This window comes from Schistocerca americana, chromosome 6 (assembly GCF_021461395.2).
Source record: "Schistocerca americana isolate TAMUIC-IGC-003095 chromosome 6, iqSchAmer2.1, whole genome shotgun sequence".
NCBI classification, from domain to species: Eukaryota; Metazoa; Arthropoda; class Insecta; order Orthoptera; family Acrididae; genus Schistocerca; species Schistocerca americana.
The window spans coordinates 196,775,262-196,801,398 of NC_060124.1; the positions used below are offsets into that span (position 1 = coordinate 196,775,262).

General features: G+C 39.5%; 1 protein-coding gene and 1 long non-coding RNA gene across 3 annotated transcripts in view; one reads left to right on the forward strand and one right to left on the reverse strand.

Annotated features, from left to right (window-relative positions):
• The window catches only part of LOC124619432 (vacuolar protein sorting-associated protein 51 homolog), a 120,711-nt gene extending 116,902 nt beyond the window's left edge, over window positions 1-3,809 (forward strand). The window contains exons 13-15 of the mRNA XM_047145808.1: window positions 2,906-3,077; window positions 3,193-3,305; window positions 3,423-3,809. Of these exons, the coding sequence (XP_047001764.1) occupies window positions 2,906-3,077; window positions 3,193-3,305; window positions 3,423-3,531 (394 nt within the window). The 3' untranslated portion in view covers window positions 3,532-3,809. The remainder of the gene's footprint in view (window positions 1-2,905; window positions 3,078-3,192; window positions 3,306-3,422) is intronic.
• A 5,947-nt stretch (window positions 3,810-9,756) lies between these two features.
• Window positions 9,757-26,137, reverse strand: part of LOC124619784 — a 31,079-nt gene continuing 14,698 nt past the window's right edge. For both annotated transcript variants that reach the window (XR_006980128.1, XR_006980127.1), the window contains exon 3: window positions 9,757-10,725. This is a non-coding gene — a long non-coding RNA (uncharacterized LOC124619784). The remainder of the gene's footprint in view (window positions 10,726-26,137) is intronic.

Below are 26,137 nucleotides of genomic sequence, written 5' to 3' on the forward strand. Positions count from 1 at the left end.
TACATATATTTCGACAATGATCACACACGTGCACATAGTACAAGGTGCAAGAACATACTGAATTAACATGATGGCTCTGACGAGCAATCTGAGTCCCAAAGATTATGTTATTCATCGTGGTCAATATGACCTATCGACGCCACACAGCCACCTCCCTTCACCCCCCCCCCCCCCCCTTCCCGTCCCCTGGGCAGTACGGAGTATCGCGGATGAGTCTTGAGGGAAGACCATGTGGGCATCGACGTTGTTGGTGATCATACGAGATGGTAGACGCACAACCGGGATCTCCACCTTGACCTGGGTGGGGTGCGGAGGCGTTGCGACCGGAGGCAGGTCCGCCTCAAAGTTGTTGAGCCAGCGAGGACAGGCGATGCGGCGGCCAGCCCGAGAGCAGGCGGGCGGAATGGCGGATGGCTGGGTGTAGTTGTGACAAGCCAGGATGCTAATCGAGCCGTCCAGTGAGATGAGATGAAGGCGTGAATTGTCGTCGGGTCGCACTCACAAGGGAGGGTGAGGCTATGCACAACACTGACATTTAACTGGTCGTTGGGTAGCGAGGCCACAGTGTCTGTGAGTTGAATGAGAACTCTGTCGTCGAGAGTGACAATTCCCCGCCAGAACCGGCCCCCCCTGCGAGTGCGGTGGTGAGCAGGGGGTGGGGTCGGTAACTCGTATGACCAAAGTTTAAGTTCTCCGTGCACGTTAAAAACACGCCCCGTGAGGTCGCACTATAATTGACCGGTGGAACTTGTGAGAAGTCACATCGCTGAGGTAAGACGCCATTGGAAGGCAAAACACCGAATGATGCACGTGAACCAACATGGTCGAAAACTTGAGCAACCAGTTTGGGGAGTGAGCATGGAGAAATGTGCGCACTAGAATGATTAGTTTGCCAATGAGGCAAAACCGGAGCAGGTAGCATTTGATAGTGGCCGGGTGCTTTTTGCAATAATGGCGGCACTGCACACGGTGCAACAGTAACTGTTGTTGCAGCCCGTTGGGAGTCAAAGTATCTGTGCGAATGTAGATCGCTTTGAGCATTATATGATCGATCGGTAGGTACACAGTTCTGAATATTATGCACTTCACACTTCACATGTCGGTGAGTGTAGTCTGGCAACACGAAACCCGAGTCCACTGTTTGTGTTAGCGGTGTGGCACTCGACCATTGTAGAGCGACATTGTAGAGTAACATGGCTGGAGATCGCGAATCACTGTGAATTAATGTGGAACCGGTCATTGGCAAAGGAATGAAGAGGTCCGGCGATCATTGTTGTGCTTCCAAATATTTGAAAAAAGCGTTGGATGAGGTGGCCATGGCGGCGTGCACATAACCTGTTGATTTACAACACCCGGCGCGGCAGTCGCGGAAGACATAGAAACTTCAGGGTCACCAGTATGGGAACAGGATACGAGTAGCGTGTACGGAATAAACTTTCGCCATTTATATCTGCACATAAATATGTTTTGACAATGATCATACACGTGCACACAGTAAAAGGTACAAGAACAGACTGAATTAACATGGCGGCTCTGATGAGCCATCTGAGTCCCAAAGATTATGTTATTCATGGTCGATATGACCTATCAGTGCCACAAGAGCAATCACCAGCTCTCTTCTCCAGTCATGAGAACAAGGAACTATTCACCATGACAAATATTCTTGAAAGATATGACACTTCACAGAGTATTTAGTGTAAAATCAAAAAGAATACCTGGTACCTTATCCACTCAGATTAGCCTCAGTTGTTGTTTGGTACCAAGGATGCTTGTTTCAGTTTCGTTCATTTGTGTGTGCAGTGGTGAAGCATTGGTAGAGAAGTATCCACATTTGTGAATACATTTTTAAATGCATAATGAAATATTTATGCTTTCTGTCTTCAGTTTCAACATCAGCTGGATTCATAAGAGACCGAATAGAAATCGGGACCAATTCATAGATGTAACGTGTGGCCAAAATTTCCTAAGAGTTTTCTGATAGATCTTTCACCAGAATCTATTATATACTCAGGCTATCTTTGAATGTCTCTATGTCCACTGTGTCTAAATGTGATGGTTTGTAGAAACATCCAGTTAATAACATCTACGTCCATCGACCGCATTTACCTTTATCCGTGGTAGTTTGTAGTTAAATTCATTCTGGACTTCATGAAATCTGATACATAAGCTTGTTGCTCTAAATACTCCTCCTCTTAGGAAATCTAATCTGTCCTTCCAATTTATGTTCCACATATTGTTGAAAATTTCCCTTGTCTCTTCTTCAGTTTTCAAACAGCTTGCAGCTCCTAATATGGTTTGGATGTGACTACTTTCTAAGAGAGATGTAGTTTCTGGGAGTTTGCTGTAAGTGCTCCAGCAGCTAATAATTATGATTCTCACACTCTGAATTTGCTGTTCATTTGATTCTGGTTACTGTTTTAAATGATACGATTTTTTTTTTTAATGGGATCTTGAAGCATCTCCTAACCTAAAAGACACCTGGACAACTTTAATGGCAGAAGAGGAAAAGGTCCTTTAGTGTAACCTATGGTGTAAATGTACATTCTATTCAGTTCCATTTATAGTGTTCACTAGAAACTGGTCAGGGAGGATCAAATGTGTCCTCCAGTATTTTCTGCCGCATGTCAAAGTAACATTTAGTCATGGAATTGGACACTTTTTATTTGTTTCTGTTGCTTATTTGCATTTATTTACACATTATAACCAAAGTATGGAACAAGCGACTGTTACACTTCTTTTAATATTTATTTTCCTCAGTGAAGTAATAATCCAATAAAATGTTACCTGTCTTTCTGCTACTTCTCAGGTTAAAACTGTTCTTCTGGTGTAATGTATTTGTATTGTGATTTCTATAGTTTCTTGTCTCTTTGTACTAAATGGCTTGTTTTCTTATTTCATTTTCCAGTGTCAGTCTTTCAAGGCATCGGTCCAATTGGTCATCATATGCCCCTAGCCAGCTAGAATCAAGTATTGTAACTAACATACAAAAATTGTTCTCAGAACGTATAGAAATCTTCTCATCTGTTGATTTTTCAAAAGTTTCTATACTAACTGGCATCATAAAAATAAGTCTCAAGGTAAGAATCTATCATGTGATACAAACTACTAGTTTATTTCCTTTAGTGCTGTGACATCTTTAGTAAAAATATAAATGCTTGCGAAGTTAAATGGTTAATTTACCTATTTTTCCAGACTTTCCTAGAATGTGTTCGGTTAAGAACATTTAGCCGGTATGGGCTTCAACAAATACAAGTTGATACTCATTACTTACAACTTTATCTCTGGCGTTTTGTTACTGATGAGAAGTAAGTATTCACTTTCATTTTTTTTAAATTAAATTTCATTAAATGTTGCAAAAATAACATTTGAAATATTGTCGGCCATTACTCAAAGCAAGCTCAATATTTCTCTATCTGTTTCAGCTTAGTGCATCGTCTTTTGGATGATATTTTAAGCAGCACAGTCCATCGTTGTTTAGACCCAGTTCTCATGGAACCTAGTGTTGTAGAGATTATTTGTGAAAGAGGTTAATTGTACTGTGTTCAGAAAGTGAATTGAGATTACTTCTTTGTTACCATTCCACTATGGTGTGTAGCATTTTTTAAATGCTACACAACAAACAAATGTAAAGTATTTATTTTTCTGCTGATAGTTGTTTGTATATTGAACACAGGGCAGAGCTAAACAATATTTGTTGCAGGACCTGGCTTAAGAGTGTTTTTCTGATACGTAGCTACCAAATTGTGGATGCCAAAGTTTTGTTCTCTGTTCTCTTTTTCATAAAATAATAAAGAAGTTCACATAAGATATTCCATTTTGTTGAACAATGTCATAATGTGTCCCTTATGTTGCATCAGTCCTTCAACAAGTGTCACACCTAAGTGTGATGTTTATCCTGTATACCCTTTCTGTTTTTTAAGATCATTTTACTGTGGACCCACTTAGTTTCTTGCTTTTTTAAAAAAAAATTAGGAGAGAAAACAGTAATTCCAGAGAATATGAACATTAATAAACACCATATGCCTGTCACTTCAACACATTGTCATCATCAGACTATTATTTCAGTTTCAATACACAATACTAATTTCCACCTTCCACATTTTGTTTGCTTGAAAAATGATATAATAGTACTGTGGTGCCTAGTTAGTCAGAACAACATTGACTTTGTGTTGTTAAGAGTTATACTGACATCATTAAATGCCTCTGTTCCTCAATTGGTATCAGCTTACAGGTTCAACACAATGAGACTAAATTCCTGAATTTTGCTAGAATAATTTTCACTTTTGGCTCTGCCTTTTATACAGGGTTGGGCAAATAAAAGTGACCCAGAGAACAGAGCACCAGGGTACAGAGAAACACAGCAGAGGAAAGGAAACAGTACTAACGTGACTATATTAGATGTTGAAAGTGACCACTTGGCACTTTTGGGCCCTGGTCAGCAAGTTGCTGAAGGAAGATTGAAGCTGGACTGCTGTAATGTTCTGCCAGTTCTTGAAGACTGATGTTTGTTATGATGCATCTTAGACTTGAGGGCTCCCCACACGAAGTAACTGCACACTGACAGTTCAGGTGATCAGGGTAGCCAGCGAGGCCCACAACGAGACTGACCCCTGCTAACAGTTCTGTCAGGCATGAGGACTGTGTGCTCCAAGGTTGAGCCATCTCTACTTGTAGTTGCTCCATCCTATTTGAATTAACTGTAAGTCTTTTGATCCTCCGTTAATGCTGAAACAAATGGTTTCAAAATGTATTCATTTATGCAGGCCACTTTTATTTGCCCTACCCTGTATATGTAAATTTACAACTGTTCATGATTCCACCTTAAACTGCAGGCATTTGTGGCTAAATACTCTCGTGCTTACTGACCTTTAGGAAGCCTTCGGTACTTGTAAGGCTGATGCTGCATCATAGAAAAACTAAAAGAGTTCCAGTGTTATCTGTACTGTGTGTTGTTGCTGCTCTTAGTGTACTGTTCTGGACTTACCACTGCAGGTATCCGCAAGGGGTGCAGGATCGGGAGGGGGAAGGGGGGGGGGGGGGCAAGAAGTGGTCTTTTCCCCTCCTGGAATCTGGGTGCAGGATTTTTATTCATTTCTAGCAGTGACTGTATTTAACATTACTAAACTGCTGATTAACACTGCCTGGCATGATAGGAAGTACTGTTATTTTAACAGTGGCTACCTTTCTTGGTTTTTTCCCCCCCAGCATTCATGACAAATTGAGGCACAGTGATAGTTTCTGCCAGCAATATACATTACCCATTAAAAATCTCAACTTGTTCCTCCTCGTGCTGCACAATGGAATCTCAGTACTAGTTTACCATTTGTCTTTGTGAGCAAAGAAGACCCGTGATTGCTTTCAAACTCCACATTCAGTTTTGCTTGGAAGAGCTATTGCAGTAGAGTCTGAAGAGCACAGCCATCTGTACTTAATTATGAGTCCAAATGCTTCAATTAAGATGGGAAGTTCCCATTTTAAGTGTTAGAAGAGAAAAAATGTAAAATTTCAAGGCTGAAAAGGTACCTTCTCCTGGAATTGGGATTTTCTCAGCTCTATGGGGTGTTATACATTACCACTTGCAGTCATAAAGTATGACTACTGCTGTCCTATTGGCCTGATTGCACAATAGTGTGACCATCTGGAGGGACAAGGATTGACTTGGTTCAGTCCTCAGCTGCTAGAAGTCTATTCTACCGAGCAGTGCTGCTGCGTGGCTGTAGCAGTCAGTACAGGCCTGGGCGGTCCTGTCGCTGCAGGAGCAGTGGTTATTCCAAATGTTTTACAATTCTTGTTAATATGTTTCAATGAAACGAGTATCCTGCTAGTCTAATCTGGGAGCACTCTTGTGTAAGGGCATGTAAAATTCCGCATGAAAAATCATTTTGTCTGTAACAGGAACAAACCAAAGTTTACTGTCAACACTGGGCATTGCGTGAATGACATGATGAGCAATATTTGTCTGGGTTGAGCTCAGCTACACATTGCAAAAATGAAACTGTAAATATTTGCTGAAATATCAGAGAAAATATGCCTGACAACTCTTAGGAGGTAACAGAAAAAATGTTTTTGTATAAAAGTTAGTTTTTACTGTATACTCTTTGTGTTAAAATGTTATACAGATTGATTTTTAAAATTGAATTTTACTGTGTTTTCTTTTTGTGAGAATATAACTTTAATTTTAAGGTTCACTATTGTAACTCACAGGAAACATGTTTTATTATTCTCAATTATTTAAGCATTGGTGCATTGCTTTTTCATTACAGCTTACATACCTGCATGTTTAGATGGTGTGATTGGATACAAATTTGACACTGAAGGTTTGGTGACTTCTTATCGAAATATTTACCAGAGAGCTCCAGACTTAAACTTTCTCCTGCCAAAAATACTCAACAACTAACGTAAAGCATGCACACAATAATTTTCCTTTATTGATGGATTCAAATACAGCAAACTAACATGGGTGGATGAGAGGGGGCAAGGATTAAGCTAAGCAATGGTGAGATTTAGGTGGGGGGTGGGGGTGAGGGTCAAGTCGGACTGTGTTCCGGACACCAGTTATCCTAGTTACGCCACTATACTCCAACTAGGTTGCCACCTTTGGCATTTCAAAAGTCAGGACACTGGCACCTTTGGCAAGTCCGCAGTTCACACAGAGGTATCACTTGATATATTAAATGTGCAATTCCTATTAACTTTCATCAGTTTTACCCTCACACCAAAATTAAACTACATTTACCATAACAAGTTTGTTTGCATGTCCATCCTCTGCATCAAGCATAGAAATACTTGGAAGAGGAGGAAACATGTAATGGAGTTGCAATATTTACATTGTTAAAAGCAGTGTCCGACGAAATAGTTATATTGAGTGGAAAAAGAACAATAGTACACCACAAAAAAGAAGGAGAAACATGGTGAACAGTGTGAAGAAAGTCAGAATGCGAAGTTGTGCTTATATGTCAGTAATAAAGTGGTAGTGCGACCTCCAGACTAAGTGAGGGGAAATGCAGATCAGCAAATCATCCCACTGATGATGCATTAGAACAAGAAAAAGGCGAAAAGTGTCTGGGATAAACAAATTAAGTGGCAGCAGGAAAAGGTGATTTTATTTACAAAACAAGTTTACACATACCGTTCCTGAAACTTAAAATGTTTAAAAGTTAATAGTGTTTACCGTATACATTTATGAAAATCAGTGGGTCTGGAACTGTAGATTATAGATGTACTTATCGTCTGATGTAGCAGCCTTTACAAGTTTCTTCTCATGTAGAATATACTGATAGAACTCTGAGTAGCTCATATTATAGTTAATTTCAACAAGAAGTTCAGTTTTCACCAATCAGTCCACAAAAAGTTTCTCATCAGAAAAAATACTCATTCTATGTGTGCATTGCTCAGTGGAATAGACAGCACAAATTTCACTATCTTTAATAAGTTTGGGGGTGGAGTTCTGCTAAAGGAATGAACCTATTTTTTGTCTATTGGTAAATTGGAAGTTCTTAATGCCGCAAATTCATTGTACAATCTGTCATCATTGACTTTTATACATGACCATTTACAATATCTGTGGCTTTCAAAGGTCATCTCATTCGCTCAGGACAGCGAATCCCTTAAAAGGTGAGATCTGTAAAGAAACCACTTAGTTTAGGCTTCTGTGATGAACACTGGCAGCATGTTTCATAAATTTGTCTTTGTCTGATATGCTCAAGCTCTTTAAGTTTTGATCCACATTAAAACCTAGAAAACCATATTATCTGATTTTCTTGTTGTAAAATTGTTCATATAGCAAAACTCATACAGTTATCTATAAACTACATATGAAAAAAGAGATGTGACCATTCATCTTCTTTGTTCACACCATTCACATGATTGGCCTTTTCATCCTCCTGAGAGAGAAAGTACCATTGAATATCTGTCCAACATCTTAGTAAATGGTTCAAAGAATCAGCAACAAGAACAACCACTGTACAGGAATATGTTGTTACAAAGCTTAATATCCTCATTCAACAAACTCCAACTTTTTTTAGCTTATATATTTTCTTACTAGAAGATGAGAACTCATTGAAGACATTCAGTACTATTCTCTCAATGTTGAATTTAATCATTTTGCATGAATTTTTGTCTGTATTATGATTAACATTGCAGTTACAGTTAGCTTCAGTTCAAAATTTTGGAAAAAATGAGTAGTATTTTCCATAGTTCACTGCTGCACTGTTTGCACCAAAACTTGATATATTAGAAACTTCAAAACTGTGATCATCTAAAATTAACTTAAGTTTTCTGAAAATAGCATCAGCTGTATTGTTGCTATACTCTCCTCATACCAGATATCCCAGAAAAATATTTTATTGATACAGGAAATTACCTTTATTGGAGGCATCTGTTGAACCAGAAAAAAATGTGCCATCTTTTAATTCATTTTCTATTACTTCTACCAAATGTAGAGCCAATACCTTTGTACCAGCATCTTTCATTTTGAACACCCACAATAAAGTTTTGGACTTAACTTTGAAATTGTACTTCCAAGCTTAATTTCACAATCAGTAGCAAGATAACTACAGTTATGCATAACCCCATGATATACAAGTGCAGTTTGGCTGTAGAAACTTCATTGTCAGTAGAAGAATGTTTTACACAAAAAAATTGCAATCAATATACTTTTGAACATTAATTCTACAGAACTTTTATGTTTCTTTCATAACAAAAACTTTCTCATGGCCTCAATACCCTTACTTTTTATTGAAAAGGAAGCAGTACACACTGTACAGTTTGCTGTCCCTTCACCATCCCCTTTAGCTAATCAACTTTTAAAGCGAAACTTCCTGGCAGATTAAAACTGTGTGCCCGACCGAGACTCGAACTCGGGACCTTTGCCTTAGTTTTAATCTGCCAGGAAGTTTCATATCAGCGCACACTCCGCTGCAGAGTGAAAATCTCATTCTGGGAACTTTTAAAGTGTTTATCTTCTAACCATTCATTACAAAATGAGCTCATTCTTTCCATTTTTTTCTTTCAGTTTTCATTCTGACTGACATAATTGTCATTACTACACTGACTGCTACTGCTATTTGCATTTTCAATTAATCTGCTGATCATTTTAAAACCCCAAAATCACCTTAATATTAATCATGTTTTGCTCTTACAGAACAGTAATAGCACACAAAGTGCACTACACCTCCACTCGGTCACATCACATAAACAACTGCCTCTTCAACACTAACTATTATGAAAATGAGGCAGCAAAACAGTTGACTTTGAAACTCATTGTTTTGCTGCTCCCTTGTGTGTTTTACACATAATGGCTTTGGCTAACAAGAATAAGATGATAAACTTAAGAATATGAAATTAAAAATTATGCCATACGACATAAAGAAAGTGAAACTGTATAAGTAAATCAGAAAAATAGGAACTTGAGGGTGTCCCATTATACTCATGTAGGAGGGACGATCCCTACAAAATTGGAACAGGTGGAAACCCGAATGTCATCTAAGTGAGAAATGGTTGCAGTTCTCCTCTAAAAGCTTTCCTTAGAAATGTCCTAATAGCAGTCATGAACAATGTGTCCTAGATGTATCAAAACACACACTGAGCGTTCCCAGTTCCATATTTGTATAAGCTTTTCTTCTGATTTCTTTGTGACAAATCAAATTCCAAATGTTTTGATATGCAGTGTTATAAAAAAAAGCAAGGAGGAATCAGACGTAGTCTTTGTGAAGTGTCATTCATTTGAGACATATGTATTTTTTTTTAAATTATTCATTGTATTTTCATTATTAATTTAATTCATTGTGGCATGTAGTCACATACAAGATATTATCATTGATTGTACACCATCATATACCATGTACAGTATTATATAAGTTGGAACATGATCTCAATTACTTTATCAAAAACTTGACATTTTCATTGTTGGTGATTGCAGGAGGTAATACGACTTGTGTGCTATACACACTGTACCAATCTTTTATGTTAAGCTGGTATGTACAAATTTAATTGGTACAAATGCACAAGGATCATATTTCAGTAAGAATCTTGATGATTATAAACACTTAGTATATGCAAGCGATATTTGTGAACCACTGTGAAGAGCAGTTTATTTACGAATTACATATTGAAAACGTTAGTTGTTATCTGCATTGGTTTTACAGCAAACTTTGGGTGATTGATTGTTTTAGCACTTTTTTCAATTATGCTGACACAATATTTTTAGAAATGAAATAGCATTACAAAAAGTTCCCTTTATGCTTTTGCTTAAGATCCAATAATTACATAATCTTACACAGCACTGTCAGATACATTTTTCTAGAGTGTGATTAGCAGCACCTACTATTAGGTTTTTTATGGAATATAACTACATTTCAGGGAGGATGGATAGAAGGAATGAAAATTTGCATTTAGTATCCACTAGACAAGGTTAGGGTAAGCTCAGTGATGGTGGTGAGGTGGTCCGTGGTGGTGATGCGGCGGCGGTGGTGGTGGTCCGTGGTGGTGGTGATGGTGTGGATCATGATGTGGTGGTGGTGGCGGCGGTGGTCCATGGTGGTGATGTGGCGGTCCGTGGTGATGGTGTTGGTGGTGAGGTGGTGGGCCATGATGATGGTGGTGGTGGTGAGGTGGTGGGCCGTGATTCGGGCAGTGGGGACAGTGGTGATGCGGCGGTGGGGGTGGACCGTGGTGGCAGTGGTGTCCGTGTCCCGTCATTGCAGCGGTGAAGGCTGTGATTTGCAACTGCACAAAAAGGCACAAAAGATCAATACAATACAAATCAGTTATTATCAAGGTATCTTTCAAATCTTAATTTTAGATAGGTCAATGAACTAGTGAGCATTAGTGGAAAATATGGTGCTAAAAATTCCCTATGCAGTACATTTATAATTAATGAATTATTTAAGTCCTCCATTCATTATATTCTGTAAATACCTGGAGCAAGTCAAGCTATATTTTAAGAAAAGACAAGCTAATCACAGAAATTTAGTAGGTCAGTGTATTAACAAGAAACTACCACAACATTTTCTTCAGGTAATGTAGGAGAGCGAGCAACCAATAAACATCAGCTACTAGCATAATCTGGGTAACTCACTTTACCAGGAACTGCTCTGTCAAATCAACACACCTGGTATGTGGCTAAATTTGTTAGAAATTCGTTCATGAGCGATGAGTCTGAGTACTAAACCTTTGGTAAAACATTTCATTACTAGTACTTTAAAATTTCAATGATACCAGAGGTATAATTTCCAGACGAAAAAAACCTAATGTCTCCTCAGTTATACAAAATCATTTGTATCGCCTGTTAGTAGTAATGCACCATTGAGGCTCTTTTCTTCACAATTGAGTTAACAGGAAGTGTCATTGCAGGCTGATGCAATTAGTGCTAGAGAAGTGAGGTAGACTGGAGCCAGTAAGGTGTTCTTACAGAAGAAACTTACATGTTGGCTGTGCTGACACAGCAAGACTCAACACTAGACCATACAGTAGCAAAAGTGGCTGCACATCCAAGTCAGAAAGCCGCAGCAAACATATGCAAGCCAGAGTGTAGCAGTGGTGACATTACTACACAACCCAGCCCTGCAGTGTGGCTCTACTGAGGCCTGTGTGATGCAGAATGCTGTCCTGTCAAAGCAGGGGTGAGACATGCCACTATAAATACTGCCCATTTCAGCTATGCAGTGTGTGTGTCTGCCTGCAGCCAGCTACAAGAGGTATTCCACACCAGCCAGTCTGCTATACTAGATACTGTTTCCACTAGCTGAGGAGCTGTGAGTTGCACCTAAATCCAGATGCTGCCGGGAGCTAGACTGGTGCCTTCCAGCTGGTGGGTCACCTGCTGGCAGACTTCTGTCAACTGCAGGGTACTACTTATTGGTTTGAGGTCCCTACCTGGGACCGACTAGCCATCGAGCTGCTGCTTGCCTTGTGCAGGCACACTCTGCTGCTGCTGGCCTGCCTTGTGTGTGGGCACACTTAACCACTGGAGGCCACTGTCACTGCTGCCTACACTGGGCCCCTCAGTTCATCTCCACAAACTTGAGTGTACCCTGCACTGAGCTGACATCTGCACTAGCCAACAGGGCGAACTTCTGCAGACGCTGGAATAGCTGCCTGTGCCCCTGCCAGGGCTCTGCTGTTGTGCTTCTTCACCCACTATAGTGCTGACGATGTAACTCTGCCGCATCGCAAAGTTGTGAGTTGGCTGTCTCTGAAGGCCACATGTTAATTTCAGCACCAGGACCGGTGTTCAACCGTGGCTGATGACTGCAACAACACAGTCTCTGTATCTGATGGAATAAATAAATGAATGTCTCTTCTACTTTTATGTTATGTGAGTGGAATCCACCTGGTTCCACGTACCTGCCATCCTGTTAATCAACTCGCACCATTACCATTACCTGTATCATGGCGTTTTATTGCACCATCCACCTTGACTCCTGCTACAATATTCACTATATTATATTGGTACTTTTCGACGAAAATAGTTACTCTGAATACATAGTTATGTTTGCTGCAAAGTATCATTTGTCATGCAGCTTTACAATGAACACTGCTGGATGTAACTAACAGAACTTTTCAGTCCTTGACTTTATTATTAATAGAAGAAAGTAAAATAGTGAAAATAAAATTTTGACAGCTCATCTGCTGAAAAACTCTTGTTAGTTCTGGAGGCAGTAAACAGATCAAAATTATTTACACAGTTGCTCAATGAACTTACTGACACTGAAACAGAGGATGGTGGAAAGAATGCTGAAATACTCAATTCAGTCTTCTGAAATTGTTTTATCATAATACAGTTCTTCTTCTCAATCATCGTACAAATACTAAAATATCAGTAAAATATCAGTTATAGTGGTAAGTGACTGTAGACTTAAAAAAAAAAAAAAAAAAAAAACTAAATGGTGAGATAACTGGGTGCTCTATATACACTACGGGAGAGATCTTGCTCCCCTTCTAGGAGCAGTTTTCGTAGGTCTTAGGCACAGGTCTTCAATCGACAGGTAAAAGGGACAGGAGATTCTCATTATTAAGAAGGGCCACTGGATAGTTGCACATGACCGTGTCACTAGTTCACTAATGCCAGTCTATTATAGAATTATGGAACTGTGTGAGGAAGGAATACATTTTATGCTCATATATAATGACCATTTTGGACAACAAAAGTAGATTTCATAGACAGAGACCCTGTGAAACATCTCCGTCTTTGTCCATCCATGAGACCCAGGTAGATGCTGTGTTCTTTTACTGTCAGAAAGAACTCCACACAGCTCTGCATTGTCATTTAGGGAACTGTTACACACTTCTGAAACATCAGAGCAGCTTTGTGATTGAATCTGGAATTTGCTATTAGATAAATATAACTCGACATGTCGTTCTTAATGAGGCGAAATCTTAAGATATAAAAAGTAACTTCGGGACCACCCTAAGGGAGTGTCATAGGGTCACAGCTGTTTCCTATCTATGTTGGCTACATGCTTTGATGAATAACGTCAGAATGTTGTACATGAATATTGCTGCCTTAAATAAGAAATTTGAAATGCCAGAAGACTGTAGCAAAATGAAAGAAGACCTCCAGGAGATCAACATTTCTTGCACGGACTGGAAGTTTGCCTCATCAAAAATAAATTTAATTAGTTACCTATCCTGGCTTAGCATGGGTAGTACTAAGTATCTATGGCTGGGCGACTTACCTGGCATAGTAAAAATTTTGTTTATGTGCTACTGAGTAGAGTTATGGTTAAGATTCAGAGAACAACATTAGATAACCGACTATAATCACTTTCATACAGTATAACTTAAACAATTTAGGCAACACATGCTAGGAGGCGCTAATGTTATCTGTTCCATATTTAATTTGAGACTGGGGTGACATATCATGGCAGTGATGGAAGTTGCAAGCTACCACGCTATCCAGTCCTACCCGCAGCAACAGAAATTCGGCGTGAACTATTGCACTTGCCAGCTGCATGACAGCAGTGCCAGTATGTTGTGGTCTGCCCAACCCCAACAGAGTTTGGGGTGAACTACAGCCACTTGCCAGCTACCTGACTCCAGCACCCATCTGGGACGAGCTAAATTTTTGGTGTGAATTTCTCTTTAATTTCCCTTCACATCCCTGATATATTAACTGTACATCAAAAGAACTGTTCTTATCAGCTTCATATCTAACATGCCCTGCATCACAGGGCATTTAGAAAGTCAGTGGTAGCTCATGCCAGCCTCTTGGTAATAATAGCTTTTGCTAGCCTAGTGCTGCCATCAGGCGGCTTTACACCCGTAATATGTGTGGTGATTACAAGCAGTTCTGCCGTCTTCACTTGATCACAACAGCATTGTTTTCGTAGTGGCAGCAACTTTAATTCATCATAGTTGCTAACTTTTGCATGAACAATTTATAAATCACACACACAAACCTTCCTCATGAATCAGTTTGTCTTTTAGTGAAAACTATATCAAAATCCGTACAGTAGTTCCTAAGTTTAGCCTTTACATGCAGATGGAAACTATGGCAGGGGACTTTGATTTATGCATGTGTAGAAGAATTATTGCGCATATGAGAGTGGTTTGATAAGTCTGGTAAAAAAAGCAAGAAAAAACGTTTGTTTCACATAATCAGAAAGATAGGTTCTGGTAAACTCTGTAAAACACTCATTGACTGGAAATATCGCTTCCTCATTTGATGCAAATTTCTTTCCAGCAAGACTTAGGGAACGGGAAGAAGTCACTTGGGGCTAAGTCTGATGAATAGGGTGGATGAGAAACCAATTCAAAGCCCAATTCATGTTCTCTTACCATTGTTATTGCTCATTTGTGGTATGGTGTATTATCCTGGTGGAAGAGCAATTTTTTTGTGTGCAGACCTTGGTGGTTTTTTTATCCAACACAAGTTTCAGATGATCTAATATTCAGGCATAATAGGGTGTAGTTATGGATCTGCCCTTTTCCAAGTAATCTGTGAGGATTATTCCTTGTCAAAATAGTCTTTACCTTCTTTGGTGCACTATCACCAGCTCTTGTCTATTGTTTTGACAGCTACTTTGACACTGGTGTGTAATGATGGATTCAGGTTTCAGCAGCAGTCACAAATCAGCACAAAATTTCTTGCAGATTGTGGTTAAACATCACCAGACATTGTGTTGAAATGTTGTGCCACACGCACTTTCGGTTGACTGTGAGAAATCGCGGCACCCACTTCGGACACAGTTTCTCTGTAGCCAATTCTCCATTCAGGATATTATGCACTCAGTCAGTTGAGATGCCTACAGTCTCAGCAATCTCATGAACTTTTATTCGGCAGGCTTGCATTAGAATATCATGGATTTTGTCAATGGTTCCCTTTCTGGTTACATCAACTGGACAGCCAGAGTGCACTTCATCTTTAGTGCTTGTCTGACCACGATTAAATTCATTAAGAGTAATCCAAAAGTAAATGGTCTTCAATGATGGTGCATAGTCTGCATGAGCTTCATTCAATTCAGTTCTGATCTATGTGGCAGTCCAATCCTTCAAATGAAAATGTTTAATAACAGCACAAAACTGGGTTTGGTCCATTTTCAATCACACTCGATGCATTGACCAATTCAGATGGCTGTCAACAATGAACTGTATGCTGTACGTTGTTAAAATTCGTTGTACTGTCCTTGGAATAATCAAGCTTACCAACCCTAAAGGCTCAACAAAAATGTTCCATTCCTTCATGTAAATTTACCAGACTTACCAAACCATCCTCCTAAATAGCTGGAAAGACACACTGCTGTTCAATTTACTAATGGCAATAAGTCAGTCAGAACAATACAAGCTCTAAAATATCATGGACTAACAGGCCAGACTAACCTAAAGTGTAACAGCTATATAAACATAACTTGAAAGATTCAGGGGCTTAGAATCAGATGGTATTGTCTAAACTGCACAGTATCTTCTGGAGATAGCTGGTCGTCATCCTCAGTTGCAGCTTGGACTTCCCTGCTGTGGCTAGCCTATTTATATGTTACTCCATTTGAAAAGCACAGGTGCCAAAGAGTGGTGTTTTAACACTGACATACAGAGTCCTTGTTAGAGAAGCAGGCCGCTGACTCTGCTTATGTGGCGTGGGAAACCAGATATCGCATGTGCGAGCGAGGTGCTTGTGTCAGGCTTAGCTGTCCTGGCCCCAATTCTACATCAGTGTTATCTCACTGAATAAATATAGTCATACAAAAAGCAAAAGCCATGCAGAGATTCATTGGAAGAACCCTAATTAAAAGTAATTCATCCAAAAAAGAAGTGGTTTACAAAGTACTTGTTCAACCATTTCTTAAATATTGCTTATCAGTGTGGGGCTCGTACGAGGTAGGGTTCATGGATAGAAAACATCTTAAGAAGAGTGGCACTTTTGATAGGGGATCCATACAGTACATGTGAGAGTTATACAGAAACACTCAAACTCCAGTGGTGGATGTTACAAGAGAAGAGATGCACCTCACAGAGACAGTCAAGGAATAAATATTTCCCACATACATTTTGAGAAATGATCACAATGTGGAGATCAGGGAATTCGAGCTCATACAGAAGCTTTCTGCACCTCAGACTGTAAGATGGCTTGTGGAGTATTGATGCAGGTCTAGACTTCTTGTTGATTTGCACTAACCTACTAGACAATGAAGAGTTTTGTATTAATAAAGAAGATTTTTTTTGTCCTACCAGGAGGCAATTTGATAATGGAGCTACACAATAAACAGTACAGGCACAGCAAAAGTGTTCAGCAAACTTTCACATTTTAAAAATTCATAAAACCATAAATAATGTTTATTTTTTGCGTTTCTTGCCCAAGTTACCTTAAAATTGGGTTTCCACATGCCAATAAACCAACAAGATCATGTGTGTTGTGACAACTTGTACTTTCATCTGCAGTGACTGTTAACTACGGTTTCCACAAACTGCCTCAGAATTCTGGAGACATAGTTTTCAGTAAGGCGTTAACTAAAATCATGGGTAGGCACAGCTGTTGTGCAGGCCATGGCATTAGAGCTAAGTCAGATATTAAATAAGAAGAGAGTGCAACACAAACATTGGTTCAAAATGTGGATTGATTTCAGACACAAATTATACAGAGGTATTAAAGGGTCATAAAAAATTAAAAACTTGAAGACAAAAATACATTCAAGAATTATTTCCACATGCCACAGTTAGTCACATGAGATCTAAGCTAGGAATCAAATAAAATGCAAAAAGCTCTTCTGATCAAAAACATATAGAAACACTACAAAAATATCTAAATCGCTTTGACTTTGTTGTGACTGTGCCATAGTTAATAGTTTCTGAGTGACTAAACCAAGATTTCGAGAACCTGATGAGCTGTATGTTGAGCTACATTCTAAAGTGAGATTTGTTGTACCAAATAAAGTGAAAAATCAGAGTTTTGGTACGGAAACTCTTTATCATCTCTTCAATACGTGTGCCGCATCTCCAAAAGTATGCATATAAATTTTGCTCTCTCACTTTGCAGCTGTGTGTTAAATGGAGGTCACATGTATTGTGAATGTGAAGATGTTGATATCGAAACTGCTAAACCCGTAAAATGATCATGATACAGTTGTAGCAGTAATGATTACCAAAGTACAAAGGCCAATTTTCAGTGTACTAGATAAAGCTGCAGGGGTGTCATACCTCAAGGAGAAACTCAAAACATTTAGCACTGGGCAGCAGCATTTACAGGAACTGTGGCTCAATTTAGTTGACCAAGCACTGTATATATATATACCCAATTGAACAGGTTATGATGAGAGGGACCATCCATGACAAAGTGTCACTGTAAGTGAACTTCTAAAAAAAGGAACTACTTCACAATAGGTGTACAATGAAGCATAAGGCTATGCACAGACAGGTGCTAAATGAAATGTGTGTGGCTGTCAAAAGACCAATGTGTTAAGTATTCAGTGACTACCATTGCAGAGTCTTATCACAGGCCCTCTCAAAAACTCAAATAAATTCTCAGCATATGTAAAAGCTATTAGTGGCACCATATCCAGACTCTCAGGATAACACTGGAAACAAAATTGAGGGCAGCATAGAAAAAGCAGAAATTCTGAATTCTGTTTCAAACATTACTTTACAAAGGGAGATCCAGCAGTAGTCTCTTACTTTAATTTTAATATCACTCCAAAAATGAATAATGTACAGGGCGAACCTGAACTCTTATTGGCATTTCAGAAATTGTTCAAGAATATTATCTGAGTATTTTGGTATAAGGGGTCCCTGGTTTCTGATGACTCATTAAACAGTAATTGCATTTAATTTGGTTTCTAACACCCATTTATCTTTGTCTCTGTATTGCACAGAAAATATTTGAACATCAATGCAATTGCCATTGGTATGTGCTGTGGCTTGTTTGGAAATAATCCTGTTCCATTCACTCACAGTACTGTACTCGATTTTGACAACAATGATACCCACATTACTCTTAGCCCTCAATCTTTCTGTCATTACTGCTTGGTTTTGCTTTCCTGCCAGAGTTATTTGTATGTTGACACAGACGTGCACTGCCTGACAAAAAAGTGAAGTACACAGAAGACATGTTTGGATGTCAACGTAACGTCGTACATGTAAATACCGTCAGTGAGTATGTGAATAATTAGAGTTACAATTCTCTGTGGCAGGTATATTTAGTGTTGCTACTTGGCTTGGTAGGGTATATAAGTGGTATGAACAGCATCAGATCTTGAGTTATCACTGTGAAGGACACTAAGTGCCATATACTCATGCAGGACACTGTTATCAGCACTTGACAGGGTTTGAAAGGGGACTCATTGGTCAGCTGTTGGAATCGTGCAATATCCAGATTTGTGAGGTTTTTTTTATGTGACAGTGGCACGATGTTGTCAGTTGTTAACACCACAACGCAAACGGCTGCATTTGGAGAGGTCCCATGGCTGGAGGGCTTAGGGCCGATTCACACAGAAATGGCGTGACACGATCGTCTCACGGGGACGGTGCGCTGCTTCAAGCCACAAATTAACTAAATCACACAGTGGTGACGTGGCGGAGACGCATTGCCTCATAGCCCGCACAACGTCCGTTTGTAGACTTGCCTTTATTTACGTATGCTTTATGATAAGTTCTGTAGCTGCTCCCCTTTCAAAAATTATATTTTGGCTGAAGCATCTGGGTGAAGCCACATTGTATTTCCTCAAGATCGTATTAGGTGTTTTGCAAATTCTAGCCACTTTATAACCTATTTCCTATAAATAAATGCTGTTCCAAAACACTGGCACATTGAGGATCTCTCGAAAATGTACAGTTTATTGATATTAAATGTCATATAACGAATTATCGGCGTTAAAAGTCGCAGGAGGCGTGTAACAAAGGACAAAATTACAAGTCCTACCCTAACGCTGCGGCGTAGTGCCACAGTCTGACTGTGGTAGTGCCAGAGCGTGGTAGTTCAGCGTGTCAAGTCGGACTAGCTGCCCAGTGCCCTCTATGTTACGTCTGTCCATTGCTGAGAGCAATAGCGAACAAAACGGAGACAACATAGTGGTAATCTGCAGTAGTGGGTGAAGATGTAGAATTGCGATTATGATCATTTTGGCTTGAATCCTGCCGTCGACAAAACTTTTGTTCAAATGGCTCTGAGCACTGTGGGACTTACATCTGAGGTCATCAGTCCCCTAGAACTTAGAACTACTTAAACCTAACTAACCCAAGGACATCACACACATCCATGCCCTATGCAGTATTCGAGCCTGCGACCTTAGCGGTCGCGCGGTTCGACTGAAGCGCCAAAAAAAAAAAAAAAAAAAAAAAAAAAAAAAAAAAAAAAAAAAAAAAAAAAAAAAAAAAGAAAAAACAGACTGACACATGCGAGAAAGAATTAAGAGGAGACTTAATCTCACCGTCAGTCACAATTAAAGAAAATAAAATTTACGAGCTAGTTTTTTACGAGACTTCTTTTTCAAAATCAAGAACGTCTTAAAATAAAGCACGTATGCAAGCTGTAGTCTGATTTTGGGACAGGCATATTCTGCTGTTCTTTTAATCGTTGTTTCAGTTGCTTTCAAAAGGAAAGGAAAACATTTACGTTCCCAGCATTGAACCGTAATTTTTTGGCACAATTTACAACATACTTGACACAACCAACTTTTGCTTTGGGGAGCTTCTTAATCATCGAAGTTTTCGTCTTACACACCCCTAGGCAAATAACGGGTGTGAAGTGGGCAGGTTATCACTTTCAAAGAAGCAAAAGACAGCAATAGTTTCCAAAATTGATATAAATGCCACAGCTGAACATACAAACTACAAAGTGCCTCTGCTGTAATTCGTCTGCTCTGCTAGTCTGCTAGCATACGACGATACTTGTCAATGACACCAGAGACATCTACCGATGCGTTCGTGACAACCAAAGTGTAGCTTTGACAGAAGCGTAGCCACAGTCTGTGACTACCACAGTCGAACATAATGTTAGACTATGCTATATACTATGTACAGTCATGAAAACACTTGCTTTCATACTCATTTGTAGCCACCAGTAGCACACCGAAGCGATTCGAAGCGATGGAATTCAACTCGCGCGCTGTTATCCTCACTCACTCGAAGTGTCAAAATGCGAAATGGTTTAAAGCTACATCCGACGCGGTGGTTAGTTTCTCGGTAAGAATTTTACTTTTTGGGTAAAAAATTAAAAATCACTGCGATCGGATTCTCATCTTTTCTCCACTATGCATTTTTTCTCGTTCGATTTCGAGGAAACTATTCGGTAAAAAAATACACATCTTGCAGTCTGACATCTCAGCTTGATAGTAGACTGACTTTATTTTCGTTATCGCCCATAGTTATTGTGATACTTGGCAAACAAGTATACCACCGGACATATTTTGAAAAGGTAGCAATGAAGAATGTAGTCACTGACCAGTTAACGTTTGGTAGATTTTAGGACGTACATTTCTTCATACGAAATGTAGCTAACATACAGTACCGAAATTGTTTTTAAGTATGGCAGGAGAGTTTTATCTATTTACAATCCCGAGTAAATGAGCAATATATTTTGACGATTGGCCATGACGAGTTACGACGCGTCACACTCAACGTTGTGGCCGTGCATTTTACGAATTTGCAGTTTGTATTTATTTTGTGTTTGATTATGAAGTCAGTGAGAATCACATTTAAAGTTACCATTGCAGTAAGAGTTATTTTCAATGTAAAACTAGAGATAGACAATCACAGATACAGTGGCATGTTGTTGTTGTTGTGGTCTTCAGTTCAGAGACGGGTTTGCTGCAGATCTCCATGCTACTCTATCCTGTGCAAGCTTCTTCATCTCCCAGTACCTACTGCAACCTACGTCCTTCTGAATCTGTTTAGTGTATTCATCTCTTGGTCTCCCTCTACGATTTTTACCCTCCACGCTGCCCTCCAGTACTAAATTGGTGATCCCTTGATGCCTCAGAACATGTCTTACCAACCGATCCCGTCTTCTAGTCAAGTTGTGCCACAAATTTCTCTTCTCCCCATTTCTATTCAATACCTCCTCATTAGTTATGTGATCTACCCATTTAATCTTCAGCATTCTTCTGTAGCACCACATTTCGAAAGCTTCTATTCTATTCTCGTTTAAACTATTTATCGTCCACGTTTCACTTCCATAGATGGCTATGCTCCATACAAATACTTTCAGAATCGACTTCCTGACATTGAACTCTATACTCGATGTTAACAAATTTCTCTTCTTCAGAAACGCTTTCCTTGCCATTGCCAGTCTACATTTTATATCCTCTCTACTTCAATAATCATCAGTTATTTTGCTCCTCAAATAGCAAAACCCATCTACTACTTTAAGTGTCTGATTTCCTAATCTAATTCCCTCAGTATCACCAGATTTAATTCGACTATATTCCATTATCCTAGTTTTGCTTTTGTTGATGTTCATCTTATATACTCCTTTCAACACATGGTCCATTCTGTTGAACTGCTCTTCCAGGTCCTTTGCTGTCTCTGACAGAATTACAATGTCATCGGCGAATCTCAAAGTTTTTATTTCTTCTCCATGGATTTTAATTCCTACTCCGAATTTTTCTTTTGTTTCCTTTATTGCTTGCTCAATATACACATTGAATAACATTGGAGAGAGGCTACAACCCTGTCTCACTCCCTTCCCAACCACTGCTTCCTTTTCATCCCCCTCGTCTCTTATAACTGCCATCTGGTTTCTGTACAAATTGTAAATAGCCGTTCGCTCCTTGCATTTTAACCCTTCCATCTTCAGAATTTGAAAGAGGGTATGCCAGTCAACATTAACAAAATCTTTCTCTAATGCTAGAAACGTAGGTTTGCCTCCCCTTAATCTATTTTCTAAGATAAGTCGTAAGGTCAGTATTGCCTCACGTGTTCCAACATTTCTACGGAATCCAAAATGATTTTCCCCGAGGCCGGTTTCTACCAGTTTTTCCATTCGTCTGTAAAAAGTTAGATTTAGTATTTTGCAGTCATGGCTTATTAAACTGATAGTTCAGAAATTTTCACATCTATCAACACTTGCTTGCTCTGGGATTGGAATTATTACATTCTTCTTGAAGTCTGAGGGTATTTCACCTGTCTCATACATCTTGCTCACCAGATGGCAGAGTTTCGTCAGGCCTGGCTCTCCCATGGCTATCAGTGGTTCTAATGGAATGTTGTCTACTCCCGGGCCCTTGTTTCGACTTAGGCCTTTCAGTGCTCTGTCACACTCTTCACGCAGTATCATATCTCCTATTTCATCTTCATCTACATCCTCTTCCATTTACATAACATTGTCCTCAAGAATATCGCCCTTGTAATAGACCCTCTATACTCCTTCCACCTTTCTGCTTTCCCTTCTTTGCTTAGAACTGGGTTTCCATCCGAGCTCTTGATATTCATGCATGTGGTTCTCTTTTCTCCAAAGGTCTCTAATTTTTCTGTAGGCAATATCTATCTTACCCCTAGTGATATACGCCTCTACATCCTTACATTTGTCCTCTAGTCATCCCTGCTTAGCCATTTTGCACTTCCTGTCGATCTCATTTTTGAGACGTTTCTATTCCTTTTTGTCTGCTTCATTTACTGGATTTTTGTATTTTCTCCTTTCATCAATTAAATTCAATATCTCTTCTGTTACCCAAGGATTTCTACTACCCCTCGTCTTTTTACTTACTTGATCCTCTGCTGCCTTCACTATTTCATCTCTCAAAGCTACCCATTCTTCTTCTACCGTATTTCTTTCCCCTGCTATTGTCAATTGTTCCCTAATGCTCTCTCTGAAACTCTCTACAACCTCTGGTTCTTTCAGTTTATCAAGGTCCCATTTCCTTAAATTCCCACCTATTTGCAGTTTCTTCAGTTTTACTCTACAGTTCATAACCAATAAATTGTGGTCAGAGTCCACATATGCCCCTGGAAATGTCTTACAATTTAAAACCTGGTTCCTAAATCTCTGTCTAACTATTATATAATCTATCTGAAATCTTCCAGTATCTCCAGGCTTCTTCTATGTATACAACCTTCTTTCTTGATTCTTGAACCAAGCGTTAGCTATGATTAAGTTATGCTCTGCGCAAAACTCTACCAGCTGGCTTCCTCTCTCATTCCTTACCCCCATTCCAAATTCACCTACTATGTTTCCTTCTCTTCCTTTTCCTACTATCGAATTCCAGTCACCCAAGACTATTAAATTTTCGTCTCCCTTCACTATCTGAATAATTTCTTTTTTCTCATCCTACATTTCATCAATCTCTTCGTCATCTGCAGAGCTAGTTGGCATATAAACTTGTACTATTGTGGTAGGCATGGGCTTCTATCTTGGCCACAATAATGCGTTCACTATACTGTTTGTAGTAGCTTACTCGCATTCCTATTTTTTATTCATTATTAAACCTGCTCCTGCATTACCCCTATTTGATTTTGTATTTATAACTGTGTATTCACATGACCAGAAGTCTTGTTCCTCTACCACCGAACTTCACTAATTCCCACTATATCTAACTTTAACCTATCCATTTCCCTTTTTAAATTTTCTAACCTACCTGCCCGATTAAGGGATCTGACATTCCACGCTCCAATCCGTAGAACGACAGTTTTCTTTCTCCTGATAACAACGTCCTCCTGAGTAGTCTCTGCCCGGAGATCCGAATGGGAGACTATTTTACCTCCGGAATATTTTACCCAAGAGGAAGCAATCATCATTTAACCATACAGTAAAACTGCATGCCCTCGGGAAAAATTACAGCTGTAGTTTCCCCTTGCTTTCAGCCGTTCGCAGTACCAGCACAGCAAGGCTGTTTTGGTTAGTATTACAAGGCCAGGTCAGTCAATCATCCAGACTGTTGCCCCTGCAACTACTGAAGAGGCTGCTCCCCTATTCAGGAACCACACGTTTGTCTGGCCTCTCAACAGATACCCCTCCGTTGTTGCACCTACGGTATGGCTATCTGTATTGCTCAAGCACGCAAGCCTCCCCACTGACAGCAAGGTCCATGCTTCATGGGGGGGACTGCGGCATAGTTAAGTTATATGCTGTTGTCTATATGTCAATTTGTCGCGTCTACACAAACACTTTTATTCACTTTCATTCAAGAAACATTCATTCAGTTACTGTTTCTGCTCACATATTTTGAACTAATTGATTATGTTCAAGCGAGTAATGAATGTGAAATGGGATTTTGTTATTGATATAACTAAAGTACACTGTATGGATGTTTCATAAGCCTATTTGGGCTTTCTTGATGCAAGCATTGTGTATGAGGTAAAAATCCATTTTCTATATTTTTGTAGTAGCAATTTTTTATTTTCCTGGACAGACAATGTTGAACCTGTGCAGTTACAATATTACGTTGCTGAAACACTGTGCTTTTTCTGTACCATTTATTGCAGAAGTAGAACGCTTAGTTCGAGAAAGCACAACATGGATCAAAACACACAGTGTATTGCAATACAAATCTGCGCACTCAGCAGCAGAAGACACAAAGAATTTTAACACTATTCCTGTTTCAGCTACAGTAAACACGTGCAATCAACATTTCATATTCTGTCTTTCACTACATGTTGCCAGACAGGTGTGCAAATCCACTATTGACTTGGTACTCACTCAAAGAAATTTCGTTTATCAGGCGGGATACACTGTCACTTGCCAAGTAAGGCTTTCGTCTTGGCAGTTTTTACTGCCAGACATATATCATACAAGATAGGGAAAATTGAAATGTTATCTAGCGGCAAATTTATTATCCCAGTAGCTCTTGGCTTCTTTGCAATGCTTTGACAAATCCGTGGTTCCTGAATATTACGATTTTTTCTTCGCCTTGGTGTAGTAGGGTTGTCAGCTGTAATGTGTAGCCAGACATCCTCAGTTATTCTGAATGAGCCTTTGAGCAACCCTTGTTCTAGTGCGCTCAAAATCCTTGCAATCCTCCGGTGCCGTCTTGCAAACAAAGAATCTGTTGTCCTTTGCATTGGCAATGACAGGAATCCAGTTGCCTGGTTGAGAGGCTACTTTGAAACCCATAAGGGCAAAATCTGTATCAAATGATAGGAAGCTATGCCCTGTAATGAGGAATTTCGGGTCTACAGCAAAGAGATATTTGCAGATGATGGGATTTTGGAAACGTGTCCTAATATGTTGAACACCACTCAAAAAATCTGCAATATTTAGGCTTACATTCAAATGAATGCATATGAAAAATAGGAATAATGATCAGAAGGTTCGAGCTTCTTTCCTTTTTTTCCTTCGTTCCTTTTTTCGTGAATGCTGTCCTTCACTTTGTTCAACACAGTATAGAAACACTTTTGAGACATTGTGTAAAAATTCTGGAAATGGTTGGAATACATGTTCAGTCCTTCCATTACTTCGAAAATGCCGTATTTCTTCCCTTTGTTCAACCATAATGGACGCACACAATATTTTCTTCACTGCTGGACATTTACTAATTGCAAACGACCCAGTGTGTCACCCTCTTCGTCTGATGAGGATGGCATGTTCTGATCCATTAGCAGCATGATCGTCCTGCCTCGCCGCCGCCAGGTGTCGGCACCATGCTATTGTGTGCAAATTGGGCCTTACTTGTTAGACTTGTGATGAATAACGGTTCTGCACTACTCCGGATGAATATTGTCGACGAGTATCGCAGACACATGAGGAGAGATCCAATTCATCCAATGTTTGAGAGGC